This window comes from Danio rerio, chromosome 5 (assembly GCF_052040795.2).
Source record: "Danio rerio strain M-AB ecotype USA chromosome 5, GRCz13ab, whole genome shotgun sequence".
In the NCBI taxonomy this organism is placed as follows: domain Eukaryota; kingdom Metazoa; phylum Chordata; class Actinopteri; order Cypriniformes; family Danionidae; genus Danio; species Danio rerio.
The window spans coordinates 44,558,019-44,573,495 of record NC_141025.1 but is presented as its reverse complement, the minus strand read 5'-3'; the positions used below and the strand labels follow the sequence as shown (position 1 = coordinate 44,573,495).

Sequence of the window (15,477 nt, the reverse complement as noted above, 5' to 3'; positions counted from 1 at the left end):
AACCCATATGCACATGAGCACGTTGAATAATTGTCCATACACTTTTACAGTTTAAAAAAAATTAAGGTCAATATTATTAGCCTCTTTAAGTGATATTTTTATTTGATAGTCTACAAAACAAACCATCATTATACACTAACTTGCCTAATTACCCTAACCTGCCTAGTTAACCTAATTTTCCTATTTAAACCTTTGAATGTCACTTCAAGCTGTATAAAAGTTTCTTGAAAAATAGCTATATAATATTATTTACTGTCATCATGGCATAGATTAAACAAATCAGTTATTAGTCATGAGTTATTTAAAACTATTATGTTTAAAAATGTTGAAAAAGTCTGCGCTCCGTTAAACCGAAATTGGGGAAAAAATAAACAGGGGGGCTTATCATTCAGAGGGCAAATAATTCTGACTTCAACCGTATATACTGAGTCTTATATCCAAAAAGTTTAAACTTTTTTTTTTTTTTTTGGGTTCTTCAAGAGTCCAAAGAATTGTACCTGGACCTAAAGAGACCTGTAAATGTGCTGCAGACCTGTGTGTTATTTGAAAATTTATTAAATGCAGCCAGAACCATCCCTGAGGGGAGCTGAGCTGAGCTGAAGTATAAAAATCTGTTTTTCAAAAAAACAAAAACAATCATTTAGGCTTAACTACTGTTAGAACCTTCTTCCTAGCTGCAGTAGAGTTGCCTGTCTGCCAGATTCTTATATTTTGCTTATACATTGTTTAACAAAGTAAAAAAAAGGAGTCTCAAAAACAGAAATATCTTTTCATCGTCCATATCGATTATTACATTACAGTTACATTACTAAGGCAACAACTGATTCATTTGTGTTACATTTCAATCGGTTCTGTTAGCAAAACTGATGTAAAAAATGAAACCAAACTCTGCTGATTGTGGCTGAGGTCACATGCACGCATGTGTGTGTGTTTTAACCACCTTATTTCCTGCTTCCATCTCATCCTAATTTTACAAGTTGCAAGTTACAAAACCCATGCAAATTGCCATCAACTGAACACTGGCAGATGAAGGTCGAGTACGAACAATTCTTGTGTTACACAAAGACCTGATATATTATATAATACATTAGGACCCAACCCAGCTACCCTTTAAAACATAGACATAGGTCTTCAGGTCTCGGGTCTTCTGTGAAGACCTCTAATTTGGGGTGATAACCTTCTGTGAACGGTCATTATAATTCGATTGTTGCATTAATTTGCTAATATGTACATCGTATTTTCGTATGCTGGAATACATTACATGACTTTACTCAGATTATAGTGGTATGATGACTTTAATTATTCAAATTAATATATTACTAATACAATAATATATTACAACTATAATCGGGTGTCCCTTACTTTTTCAGCTTTCAGTACGCATTACAACCCAAACAATTTGCCCCCATCATTTGGAAAATAAATATTTAGAAAATAAAGAGCCTAAAGTGTGCGCAATGTAAGGCTGTCTGTGCCATTGCCCCCAACCAGACAGCCCAAACTATGTACTGTAACAGGCAATGCTGACTAGGCATGGAATGATAACCGTTTTCAAGGTATACCGTGGTTTGGAAAAGTCAAGGTTTTAAAACCTCCAAAATTTTCTGCAATACTGTTCCTAAAGTATGTGTACAGTTTTAATTGAAAACAATTTTCATTAGGTTTTTAGGACAACAGATACTCCAAACATCATAATATCAACATGCCAAATTAAATAGTAAAAAAATCTGTTTTTGAAATAAATGAAGACAGAAGTCAATGATTGATTTGAATTATTTAGCCTGACATGTTTACTGCACCAAAATGTTTACATTTTTTTTTTTACTTAGACATTTAAAAATAATATTTTAGAGCAGTAATCACAATACCACGATACCGTGATATTTTTATCCAAGGTTACCATACCATGTTTATTGCTTTAAAATATTTAAATTTGTTTTTACTCAGACATTTTAAAAGAATATATTTTAGAGCAGTAAGCCCAATCCCGCAAAAACCATGAAACCGTGATATTTTATCCAAGGTTATCATACAGTCAGAATCTTATACCAGCCCATGCCTAATGCAGTCTGGCCCTTCCACCCTCAAAACACTATTTGAGCATCATTACACTATTCATCATGACCCCATTTCTGCCAGACTGTAATTCCTAGCTTTACCTGAACCTGACTGTGACCGTCACATTAAGCAAAGCTGTGCAGTACACAGAAAATCTGCACATGAAGTAAAACTACTACAATGTTGCGTTTCTTTTATTTATTTATTTTTAATAAGTTGCATTTTTTAATTATTTTTTTTTATATGATGCTAAGAAAATGCCCCAGAAAATAGATCAAGTGTAGCTCCATCATTGTTCAAGGTTAAGGAAATATCATGCTTTATGATTTATAGAGTTAAAAAAATTAAGGACATATCTTTCTTTTTGCAGTATAAAAAACCTACCGAACTGTGACACCACTGTGTCGTATCAAATGACCCTTGAGTTTTGTGAATTGTTACACCCCTAAACAACACTTTATCAGTAATGTAAAGTGCGTAATCATAGATGTTTAAAGGAGTGGTCTAGGGCATAAGTGACAAAAGTGTGCAACTGCATAGCATGATGGATATACTGAAAAAGCATCCACTGGAAATCAGTCAGAAGAATTCAGTGATCATAATACAGAAGATCTCTCCATCTGCAGAAAACAGCAGCTTTCTGATGGTCCGGATTCACCTGCGGTCAACACCATCACCCATCCTCCCTAACCTTAAACCCTGACCTCAGTCCCCTCCTTTCACATGTTAACACTTATAATATTGTGCTGTCCTGCCTCCCTTTCCTCCCTCCCCCCCTCTCTGCCCCTCCCATGTCCCCACATAGACTCTCTCTGGAGATAATGACCATCCTCTGTCGCTGTGAGAATATCGAAACTTCGGAGGGTGTCCCCTTGGATGTGACAGGGGTCGCTCAGGTAATCACACAGAATGAAACAAGCCATTCAAATGAGAAAGTGAAAACGGTTTCAAGCACTCGGGTTGGGAAGGGCAGTGGCCTGGTTCCACACATACACACATGCTCTCATGCTCTCTTCCACACTCTTGTGTTGGTCTTCCTCTGCAGGAAAGGAGAGCCAGTCATCTCTCACTATCTTTGTCTGGTGTTTGGCCACGCAGCGCTCATGGCTCATGTAACTAATGGCTCACATCAGCACGTTCTGACTGTTGGGTCTGTAATGGAGGATAAACAGATCGCAGACGGGTTCTCTGGGATATTGCGGGTTGGTAAATGATAGGCAAGTGGAACTGGGAATAATAATAAGAGGTTCTGGGAAATTGAATCTACACAATTCCATTACAGCCCACTGTCTGAACAGCTGATTTGCGCCGAGTGTTTGTGTCTTCGTATTTGGACCCTGCAGTTTCATTTTGTGTTGTTTACCTTCACGTCTTCCTTTAACCCCACCTTCTTCCTGTTTTCACGCCGCTTGACATTCTTCCCGTAGTTCATAGCCAACGTTTTTGGTTTGTTTCCCTTTTTTTGCGTTTTCCACAGGATAACCCTTGAGATTATGACCCTGCAACCCAAGTGTGAGGATGTAGAGACAGCGGAGGGGGTAGCTATTACTGTCACAGGTGTGGCACAGGTAAACCACCTTACCTCACCTAACCTCAGCTCCAAATGCCTCTTTCAGGTTTGCCAGATTGGTGTCAGACCCAACACTCCTTGATCATGCTTTTTCCTCTCATTCCCTTCCCTTCATATCTGGTCCCAGAATTGAACCTTCCTCAGGGATGAACAGTGCCAATCATAGCCTCATGTCTCAGCAGACTGAAGGTCACTGATTTGTGTTTGACGTTACGACCTGTTTTTTGTTTGGTCAGCCACAAAGAAAAATTTTATTTTGGCCACATGATCTTTTTAACAATATGCTTAAGTTAAAGCTTCCTAAAAATAATGTGAAGCAGCTTTATCTGTTAAAAATATAACGTGCGGCTCTGTTACAAAACCATGGGAGATATCCTGCTCTGTGCTGCCTTCAGTATATAGTCAGCTGAAGCTATAGTTTGACTAGGTGCGTTTTGTTTTCTTTGACTTTGAATACCAAATCAGTCATCATGAAAATACCTTATCAATAGTCTTTAAAGATCATTTTGATTTAATTAGAACTCTTTGCTAGCAATATTAATGGTTAAATCAAAATGTTTGTAAAGAGAGAAATAAAAAAATTGTCAGAAGAGATGTGATCACTTTATATAATAAGTAGAGGACGATGCACATACGGTCAGTTGTGCTTTCCACACATGTAAATAATTTGATGGAAAATAATAATTTGAGGGGGCAACAGTGGCTCAGTGGTTACCACTGTCACCTCACAACAAAAAGGTTGCTGGTTCAAGCCCTGGCTGAACTAGTTGGCATTTCTTAGTGGAGTTTGCACATTTTCCCTGTTTCCTCTGGGTGTTCCAGTTTTCCACACAGTCCAAAGACATGCGGTACAGGTGATTTGAATAAACTTAATTGGCCGTAGTGTGTGTTCCCAGTATAGGATTGCAGCTGGAAGGGCATCTGCTGTGTAAAACATATGCTGGATAAGTTTTCGGTTCATTCCGCTGTGGCGCCCCGGGACTAAGCTGAAGAAAAATGAATAATTATTTGAGTGTATATGTTCAGTTTAGATTGATATTTAAGGAAAAACATGCAGTCATACTTATGACACAACTTATTTTGTTAGCTCCTGAAGTAATTATGGGCACAAGAGATATTAATTTGTGAAAAAAATCTTTACTTTTTTTTTTAACTATTAGTGTCGTATAAACCATTACAGCATGTAAAACAATGATCTTATCAAGAAGACAAATGCAGCAACGGTATTTAATATAATCTATAACTATAAGCAGCATGGCAGCAGATAAGGATTGTATGCAAGAGAGAGCAAGTCCACGACAACCAAATTACCTAGTTGTGTAACCCTTTACCATTTATACTTTAATTGGCTGACCAAACACAAGGCTTCTGTAATTAAAAATAGCATGTGATGTTCTCTTAAGTTACAAGGATGATGTAATAAACATTATGTTTAGGCTTGGAGAATAAAATTAAGCTTTTACTGACACAACTATTTAACAACTATTTATTTTATTCATCAAACTAAATCTCAACCATGCCTGTTTGACTAAGTGGAACATAACTCAGTTGTTCTTGCAGAATTGCAAACGTCACGTTACATGCAAGAATATACAGTTGAAGTCAAAATTATTATTATACAAATATATTATAGCTTTCCTGTGATTTTTATTTATTTATTTTTATATATTTATCAAATAACGTTTTACAGTGTTTCCTATAACATTTTTTCTTCTGTAGAAAGTCTTTGTTTTATTTAAGTTTGAATATTTTGTAAATCAATTTATGGTCATTATAATTATTAACTCTCTTAAGCAATATTTAGTTTTGAACATCTACAATGATTTGCCTAATTACCCTAACTTGCCTAGTTAATCTACTTAATGGATCTTGAAAAATATCTAGTAAATTATTATTTTCTGTCAACATGGCAAGGATACAATAAATCTGTTATTAGAAAATTGTTATTTAAACTATTATGTTTAGAAATGTGTTGAAAAAGTTCTCTTTGTTTAACCAAAATTGGGCAAAAAATGTAAACAAATGAATAATTCTGACCTGAACTGTATATAGACCTTTTTGAGCAATATCAAGATTCAGAGTTTGGGTAAAAACACTTTTGTCGTGTCTCAAATTTGACTGAAATTATAACTGGTAATGGTAATAGACTTATAGGCAGTTGCGATATTTACCTACATTGCTCCTCGGGAAATCCTGAGTTCAAGTTCCCAATCCTGTTCCTCCATGATCTCTCTAACTTTGCTGTCGAGCTACTTTTCGATTTTAATGAAGCCAAAAAAGCTTCAAAAACAAATCGTTTGGTTTGGTTTTTAACAAGATGAGTGAATCATTGAATGTAGAATTTTAATATTGGAGTGAACGAACCCTTTAAACCCAAAAGGTTTTAGAACAGAGCCTACATGTTGCCACATTCTTTGACCTTCATGTCATACAACATAGGTGATTGTAATTGCTTTCTTTCTTAAGCACCTAAAAACATTTCTCAAAGACTAAAAGGATGCTGATTTGTTTTGTTTTTTTAATTTGTCGTAAATTCTTTACCTTGACAGTTTTTTGGAAGTTTCCACTTTTCAATGTGCCAAAAGTTGCTGTGTGCTTAACTCAAGTCACATGTTTACATTCATGAACCTTTCTCTGTTCGTTTGAAAACCCAACTTCTTAGATGAAATGCTTATTTCCACTACTTCGATTACAACTGAGCATGCGGTTGAGCAAGTTTGTAGAAACTAATCCTCTGTCTTCTGCTGGTATTTTCGCTCTGTGATTACTTTAGTCTGTTTTTGCTGTGAACAGTGAGAGCATTGTAACACTAATCGGCAGACCAGCCATTACTCGGCATTTATCTAGTGAAATCACATGTGATTGGATGAGGACCTCAAACAAGACATTCCACAGTTCAGTCTCCAACTCTCCAGACTCAATTCACTCCTGATCTCTATACAGAGACTGTATGATTGCATTCGACCTTCCTATCATACTATTGAAGATTATTTTATTAAGAATAAGTCTTTAAAAACCCTAATTAGCCCTGCATGTTCTATCTCCCTCTAATTTTAGCCAAACTCTGTGAGGCCTGTCTCTTGTGTTTTGTAAATGAAGCACTAATGCTTCACTAAAGCACTAATGTTGCACTAATGGACCCACTTATCTGTTGACCACCCACTTCTGCAGTATCCTCCAGTCTGTTTTTTTTTTTTTTGTAATAAATCAATCCCCTTTTTGGCCTGTGGACACGAATATAGAGGCAGATAATGCTAGCTCTTTTGGGGTTTTTCTCACGTTCAAGATAAACTTTGTTTTCTTGTTAAGTAAACACATCTGGAAAAGCTTAAAGGGGAAAAATCTTTTTATTTTTTTACTCCCAAATCACATTTTGAGCCTTGGCCTACTTTTCGTTTTTACCTCGTTGCATGATTTCCTCATTTTGCTTTCATGCAGTGGTTTCGCCATGAGCGCACCATTAGTAGTGTTGTGATTTTAAGTTTTGTTGGATATTGTGGTCATCGTTGCATGCAGCCTTCAATTGAAAGCATGTTGAGTACAGCTCCCCCTGTTGACTGTTGATGCTACAACATCTCATTGTCATTTGTCATTTTTTATTTGCATGTCTGTCATGAATGACTGGTGGTAAATGATAATAATAAAAAATTATAATTCCGGTTAAGACTTTACAATATTGGCATTTGCTGTTTCTGTTCACACCAAAACAATTGTTCAAAATGGAAAATTCACTCCGATTTTTGACCAATGCATTAAAAAAAGGACAGACAAACTGGATGAAGTTTGATATTCAGCTTTTGGAAAAGCAGAAATAATATAGTTCCTCTGGGACACAGTGCACTATGTAACTAATGATTCAGACAACTGGGGGGCGGTTTCATAAAAGCTGTTTAGAAAAGCAGGGATTAAAGTCAAAAACTTGACTTTTGGTGAGCCAAACTAAACGTCCACGATTAAATTGGTTCCATAACAGCAAGTTGAAGTACTTCTAACTAATGTTAGTTCAGTTTAAATAATTTAGATAACTGCTTGTGCACGTTGACGGTCAAGCGTATATGCATTGATTATGTTGTATGCTACCATGGCAACTACGATGAAAGAAAGAGCTCTGAAATGAGACACAGCTATGTTCACAGCAAGTGAGCAGCATTTGACTTTTGTGGTGAAAATATATAATAATTTAAACATAATAATCAAAAACTATAGTACAGCTTGCAATAAAGCAAGAGAGAAGGCTAACAGCAAATTGCAGATTTTAAAATATAGGCCATTATTTAGGCCTATTAACGTAAAATTAAATATTTGTCCCATTGCAATTGTGCTTGCGCTCTTGAGTGAGAGAATGCGTGCTTACTGACAATTGTTGCTTGCAAGGAAAAGTTTTAATGTATTGCAGGCTAACTGTAACATTAAAAATGTGCTTAATGTAAGCAAATTAAGTTTGAAATAATAGCTACAAAGAGCCGTGCACGCACAAGCGGCTGGATTTTATTATATTAAATAATATTAAAAATATTAAATAACATTTTAATAAACAGGGAAAAAATCTACATTTAAAAATGTTTAATTTATTTGAAATTATGTAGTTTGTATTTTTTTTTGTTTGCAATAACCTATTTAAATGTATTATTGTTCTATTCTAAAAGATGTTTGGTGTATATTTACTATTAAGGGATTTTTTTAAAGTTTTAATTATTAAGAAGTTAAGGGAATTTAAAATAGCATCAAATTATGGCATGTGAATGTTAACATCACCTTAATTAAGCTTGAATTTAAGCCTGAGAGTTAACCTGTCCTGGACCAAACTAGTTTCTCAGCATAAGTTGCCAGAGTAACTGGGTTTGAACTATCGTAAATTTTATTTATGAAACTGAACCCCTCATTAATAAACCTGACTTACCAAAGTAAGCCTGGTGTTTTCTCTAAGCTTGGTTTATGAAACAGCCCCCTGCTTGTAATGGGCATGAATTAAAGTCCATTATCAATCGTTTGTTTTTAAATCTTTGTATTGGCTGTTGTGTTTATCAGATAACAATTTACAAGACTATTGAGAAAAGGCAGTTATGTTGTACTTTTCTATTTAGCACAATAGTGTACTCATACACCAAGGTGTAGTGGCTCTGAGGCAATGACTAAAAAGCTATTTTTGCTGGATTATTTTTATTTATTTATTTATTTTTTGCTGTGTGGTGGAAACTAGTTCAAACCACTTCTGCATAAAAATGTGAATGTTTGTGTCGGCCTGACAACACATTAACTCCTCATTCATTTAAAGTAAATGTTTTTTGCAACGACTTTCCACTATGAATATTCCTCTTGATGTGAACAGACCCTCAGTCCAATTGCTTTAAAAGTGTAATCATGTATTTACATGTGTAAATATGGTTTCATAAAATCACCATCAGCCATGCTATAGACTATTTCCATATGTCATTCACAGGGCAATCCACCTGTAACATTTGACTTCCAATCTGTTGTAAATGGAGCTGTGGCAAAAACAATTGTTGGTGAAATGATTCTGCATCGATTATGAGATTTTTAAATTGCATCTCTTTCTGTAATCGTTTCTGAGTTTAGTTTTAACAGTAGTTTTTACCGTATACTCAAAGGCTTGTGACGAAGAGTTCTTGTTCATCCAAGTCATGCAAGTTGGCCTTTTTAGGTTAATGTAAATGCACCTCACTTTGAACACACTTGTGGTTCATTTAATCTTTTCCAGACTTTATTTATGATTATTTTAAATTCAAATGTTTTTGTAGGGAATTGGTTGCATTAGAAGTATGGCTATTTGTAACACATTATAATGTCCCAGAATCTATAAGAGAGAATAGTGATGCATTGTGAAAATCTCAGAATTGATTTCACAAACAATTTTATCCACAGCTCTAGTGGCGAATGTTTCCTCCCTACACCTGCATATGTGGTTGCATGCTGCCCTGTTTTGGCACTGCTTGTGATGAAACCACTTGTTTAACTGTTAAATGACTGCTCGACTGTGTGGAGGATGAACAAACCCCCTCCAGCCAGTGTTGGTTGAAGTTCACCTTTTACACTGCACTGAAATCAGCTTTCTTCAAAAGCATGTCTACTGTTCCTATAACCAGGCCACTTTCATGATGTTTTTTCAGCTTTAAAATGGGAAAGCTGGTTGTAGTTCAGTACAGAAAGGCTACTTCTAGCTGAAACCTGCAAAAACTCCCCCTATCTTTCTGAAGCATAAGTTAATTCGTCTTTCCTTTTCACAGACTTGGAGAAAGGAAGTTTTAAAGTTGTTCTCCTCAACTTATAATTCATAGACTTATCATTTGAAGTGGCAAATACTCAGGGCTCAGAATGAGTTTGAAACACTGAATGTATTTGAACTTAGGACGATATTGAAAAAGTAAGACATTGAAATATTTACATTTTCTGCTATATATATATATATATATATATATATATATATATATATATATATATAGCAATATGAATATAATTTCCCCAGATTACTCAAATAGCTCTATTTGAAAATAGTTTATAATTTTAGATAGATCGGGGGGATTTTGTAATGAAGTGAATAATGTGTAAAATATAAAAAACTATTTCAAGCATAGATAATTACATAGAGCAAAGATATGAGTGAAATAAACAGTGTTTTATGTTATTTCTATGGAGTTAACCTGTCAAGTGTGGAGATTGAATAATTAAATGAAAAATAACCCTTATGGTCTTTATTATAGTTACAGATATTAACATTTCTTGTTTTAAACTCTGTTAAGATATGGACATGATACATTTTCACTCCATTGTGATAAAACTCTGCAGTGACTATAATCCCAGTGATGGCAATGCTAAAATGATATATTGTTCAGCCCTATTTGAAATATCATTATTTTCAGGGTTTCTGCAAATTTTGAAAGGTGTTTTAATTAATTTGTCTACAATTTAAGGGTAATAAATCAAAGTTAAAATTCTTACATTTACAAAAATAAATACCATTATTCAAACATTTAAACATCCTGAAATTAACACATAAACTCTATGTAATATATATATATATAGATTAAAGAATGTGTATGTGAGAATAAAGAGATTAAAGCTTGTTTTCTGATTAATGGAATATGAAACTTATTTCATTAGAATTAAGGGGAACACTTAATTCTAACGCACACAAAGATTGTAATAATCTATTTAGTATTATTAACAATAAACATCATTTATTAAAGTGTTTATTAAATTCATCTTTTTTAAAAATAGCTAATGGAAATAAAAGTTGTTCATTTTCAGTTCATTGTGTATTATTAGTAGGCTCATTAGTAAATGTTGATTAATATTAAACTATGATTAATAAAGGCTGTACAAGTTTTGTTCATTATTAGTTAATGGTAGTTAATGCGTGAACTAATGAACCCTTAAGTAGAAGTTTATTTTTGGTTTTATCATAAATATTTAGATATTCTTAATAAATCCTGAGTGAAATTAATCTCATTAAGAACATAACTTGCAGTGTGATTAGAGAGTGCAGCAAAAATTCCATGTTCTTGTGGAGAGTTCATTCACAGATCAAGCTATTCTTTTGTAAATGTAATGAAGGTTGGTACAAATAATTTGTGAAATATTTTCAAACTTCAGTGTTATTAATACAATTCTTTATGCGCTCCCTAAAAATTAACATTCAGAGAACATGAGGACTTGTATTGTTTCTGTTTAATTCTTTATTGGACTTTTCTTGTTCTAAAAAGATTAGTCGTACATTTTACCTTCATAAAAGCTGCAGAAACCCTATTTTTTATTATTGTTTTTTTATAGAGGCATGAACAATGTAGGCATGTTTTTATGCATTTTACACAAATACCTTTATTAATCACATCAGGTTTGGTGTGAGCACCTTTTGCACTAATTTTATGCACTGTTAATTAACAGTAGAACATTTATTTTTTAATTTGTAGCTATAGATAATTGCATAATGATAAACAGAAGTGTCTGCTTAAACTAGAACATACTATTTAATTTAGTTTTTTGCTATAAATGACAGCAAAATGTATGCAAACTGTCATTTGAAAGCCCAAATACTGTAAAACAAACTGAATCACAAATCTATTGTAAAAATGCAATGTCACCCAGCCCTTCATGCTGCAATGAAACTGTTTGTTTGTTTGTTTGTTTCAGCAGTATTGCAACAAGATTTGAACATAATGATTTGCTACAATGCTTTTGCATGCACATTCATTCAGTGTGGCATGAGTTCTGATTTTGAAGCATGTACATCAACAAACCACAATCTCATAACACTGCCCAGCAGATTTGATGGTGATCAATGTCTCTTGTTACCTGGAAACTGTCACTAAAATGGATAACGAAAACTTCTGTGATTATTTAATCAGCCTTCACTTTTCACAAACCTGTTTGAATTTCTTTTGAACACAAAGAAGTTATTTTGAAAAATGTTGAAAACTCCTAACCATTGACCTCCATAGTAATTGCTTTTCCTACTATGAGTGTCAGGGGTTACCAGTTTCTAACATTCTTTAAAATATCTTCCTTTGTGTTCAGCAGAAAAAGGAAACTCTTAAAGGTTTGGAGCCACTTAAGGGGGAGTAAATAGTGAGCAGGTTTTCATTTTGGGGTCAAGTATCCCTTTAAGTTGTGAGATTGCTAGTGTTAACTAAATATTTTATCAAATAAAACTGTTAAAGTTTCTGTCTCTGAAACATTTTCACAGTAGCTTTTGCATCATTTCATAATCAGAAATAGGATCTGATCTGTTGTGTCGTGCTATCCTGACACACTTTGACTCCTAGAGCTGGATGTAATGTGCTCATACATTTGCAAGTTGTGCATGTCAGTGTTGGACAGTGACTGTATGTGTTCTGATCTCAGGTGAAGGTTATGACCGACAATGAACTGCTGGGTTATGCCTGTGAACAGTTCCTCGGCAAGACCGTGACAGAGATTAAAAGTGTCATTCTGCAGACGCTGGAAGGTCATCTGCGCTCTATTCTGGGTGAGTGACACTGAACACTTGCAGAGTTCAGAGAGCACACTAAAGATCTAAAAGTTAGATCTAAAGTCTTGCTATAAGCAAAAAAGAGCAGCTGTAGTTTGGTCCTTGTACCCTCTCAATTAATTTGGCCTTCCATAATGCCAAACATTGACCAGTTATCTCTAGGATGGAGGAGCGAGGAATCAAGAAAGGATCGTGTTCTGTATGTTCTCACTAATATCAGACGTGTGTTTGCAGGGACTCTGACGGTGGAGCAGATCTACCAGGACAGGGATCAGTTTGCCAAGCTGGTGAGGGAGGTGGCAGCACCTGACGTGGGCAGGATGGGTATTGAGATCCTGAGCTTTACTATTAAGGTATGAATAGAGTTTATCTTTGAGTGTCTTTTGCTTTTTATTGTGTTTGTGGCAAATTAGTCACACAGATTCACACAGTGACACCGGTAAATATCCGGAAAATATCCAAAACGACTTTACTGGTAAATTTAAAAAAGCGATGTTCACACAGGCGAGGACGTTACGGAATTTTTCAAGAAAAGATCATTCACACTTCCATTCCGAAATAGTGGTAAATTCTGACATCATTAACCAAGTATGACATTTAAGCGGCAGCGGTTGTATTTGTAAACATTTGACTACATTACAAATTCTGTGGATGGATAAGTATTGTGAACAACTTCAATGAAAACATTGGAGGAACGCTTTCGCATGTTGAGATGTACATAATGTAAGTGTGTATGTGCTGGCGCTCACCGGCTGCTTCACGTGCACACACGTCAAGCAACTGTAGGAAGCAAAGCTTGAAGGTAAACGAACAGCAGCTAATCATGAGCATTTTATCAATAATTTTTTCCACAGTTGGCATTAAGAAGAAACAGAAACGTTATCTGACTAACATCTAGCAGCTAAATGTATCTGGGAAAAATTTAAAAGGCTTTTATTTTATAAACAGTGCGGATGTGAATGTGTCTGAATGTTCTGTTTGGCTGGAGTACACGTCTCTCTTCAGCGCGTGCTAAGCATGAACGCCCTCTTTTTTGGTAATTGTCCTTATGCATTCAAACAGAGCAGCATACTGGCAAATTACCAGTAATGTTACAACTTCTCTTTCCGGAAAATTGCCGGAATAAATTTACCAGTATTTTCAAAAAGGGCCTGTTCACACAGACCTACCTTTCCAAAAATTGCCAGTAATTTTCCAGAAAGGTCTGTAGTGTCAGGATGATAATCTGGTTGTTTATCTGTTTTCGCCCATCAGGATGTTTATGATAAGGTGGACTATTTGAGCTCTTTGGGCAAATCCCAGACTGCAGCTGTTCAGAGAGATGCTGACATTGGTGTGGCTGAAGCAGAGAGAGATGCTGGAATCAGGGTGAGCCTTTGGAGAAAATATATAAAATAAAGATATTCTAAAATCATTTTATACCAAACTCTATGAAGGCCGAATGTTTGAGTAAGCAGAAAATGTTGTTTTCTTGTCACAGGAAGCTGAATGTAAGAAGGAGATGATGGATATAAAATTCCAAGCCGACACAAAAATGGCAGACTCCAAGAGGGAGCTGGAGATGCAGAAAGCTGCCTTCAATCAAGAAGTGAACACAAAGGTGGAGCTAAGTTATTGTTATTAGCTGTGAGCCCTCCTGATGCATTGCTCAATCAAGCAAGTGATATGACCATATACATTCTTTCTTGTCCTCTAACTCAGAAAGCTGAGGCTCAGCTGGCCTATGAGCTTCAGGCTGCCAAGGAGCAGCAGAAGATCCGTCTGGAGGAGATTGAGATTGAGGTGGTCCAGAGAAAAAAGCAGATCTCTATTGAGGAGAAGGAGATCCTCAGGACGGATAAAGAGCTGATCGCCACTGTGAGGAGACCAGCTGAGGCTGAAGCCTTCAAGATGGAGCAGCTCGCAGAGGCAAAGAAGTGAGTAAAGGGCCTGGTGAACTTTTCATTTGAGGGAAAAAAGGCTGAGTTTCAGTATGCTGGGTTGTAAATATGACGTGCTGTTATGAGCACCCCTAAAGGCAGATTTATACTTTCGCCTGGCGCCGGATCACAGACCTCCACTGACTGCGCACACCTCACTAAACAGACAAGGCTTTTACACTTGATGCGTTCGCTGTAGTGATATTCTTTCATTTCAATTCAAACCCGCGTAACATGAAGGATAAATGGTAAAAATGACTTGCATATGTTTATTAATCTTTGCATTCAAATAAACATAAATCTGCTGCATTCAAATCTGAGTGTGATTGAGAGAGATTCAGCTTTTACACTTTTACAGTTAGTTACAAACAATTAAATAACACAGAAGCACCGGGAGAACAGTTTATAGTTCAGATATAAACACTAATGTTTATGTAATAGATTAAAATCACTGTTTAATGGAGCTTGACGCTGGGGAAAGCAATTACATTGTGTAACCAACAGGTGGCAACAAATAACCATCAGAATTATGTTACTAAATAGGTTTTCAAAAATTAACCACCTACAGTATAATGAAACATGAAGTTTTATGAGTGAATTGTTGAATCATTAATTGAAAATAAATATGATTTTTTATGATATGAAGATGTTGGATTTTTATATTTAGCATTATCAGCAACAGTAGCAAAGATCATATTTTGTATTGAATACCTTTATTTTTTTCAGATGGTTCTTTCTTGATTTTTATTTTTATTAAAATTACAGGTTCTGTTCTGTTTGTTAAAACCGATGGTTTTTGCATAATTATCACCAGTAAAGACTAGAAAAACAGGACATCAGTATATTGTAAACCGATAGTTCATATATTCTTTCCAGTTATCAAAGAAATAATGTTGTTACTTAATTCTAGTCTAGTAACTATTCAATTGTTTTAAATTTAGTAT

At 35.2% G+C, this 15,477-nt stretch overlaps 2 protein-coding genes and 1 long non-coding RNA gene across 6 annotated transcripts in view; 2 read left to right on the top strand and 1 right to left on the bottom strand.

The window, feature by feature from the left end:
- The window catches only part of rufy3 (RUN and FYVE domain containing 3), an 881,807-nt gene that overhangs the window by 78,786 nt on the left and 787,544 nt on the right, over positions 1 to 15,477 (bottom strand). The gene's annotated exons all lie outside the window — the stretch shown is intronic.
- The window catches only part of LOC148679708 (uncharacterized), an 890,299-nt gene that overhangs the window by 481,943 nt on the left and 392,879 nt on the right, over positions 1 to 15,477 (top strand). The window lies entirely within an intron of this gene.
- The window catches only part of flot2a (flotillin 2a), a 39,138-nt gene that overhangs the window by 11,594 nt on the left and 12,067 nt on the right, over positions 1 to 15,477 (top strand). Inside the window, 6 exon segments of one of the 4 annotated variants that reach the window (NM_213075.2) lie at positions 3,536 to 3,626; positions 12,488 to 12,611; positions 12,849 to 12,967; positions 13,869 to 13,982; positions 14,095 to 14,214; positions 14,316 to 14,530. In NM_213075.2, coding sequence (NP_998240.2) covers positions 3,536 to 3,626; positions 12,488 to 12,611; positions 12,849 to 12,967; positions 13,869 to 13,982; positions 14,095 to 14,214; positions 14,316 to 14,530 — 783 coding nt within the window. 4 annotated transcript variants of the gene reach the window in all.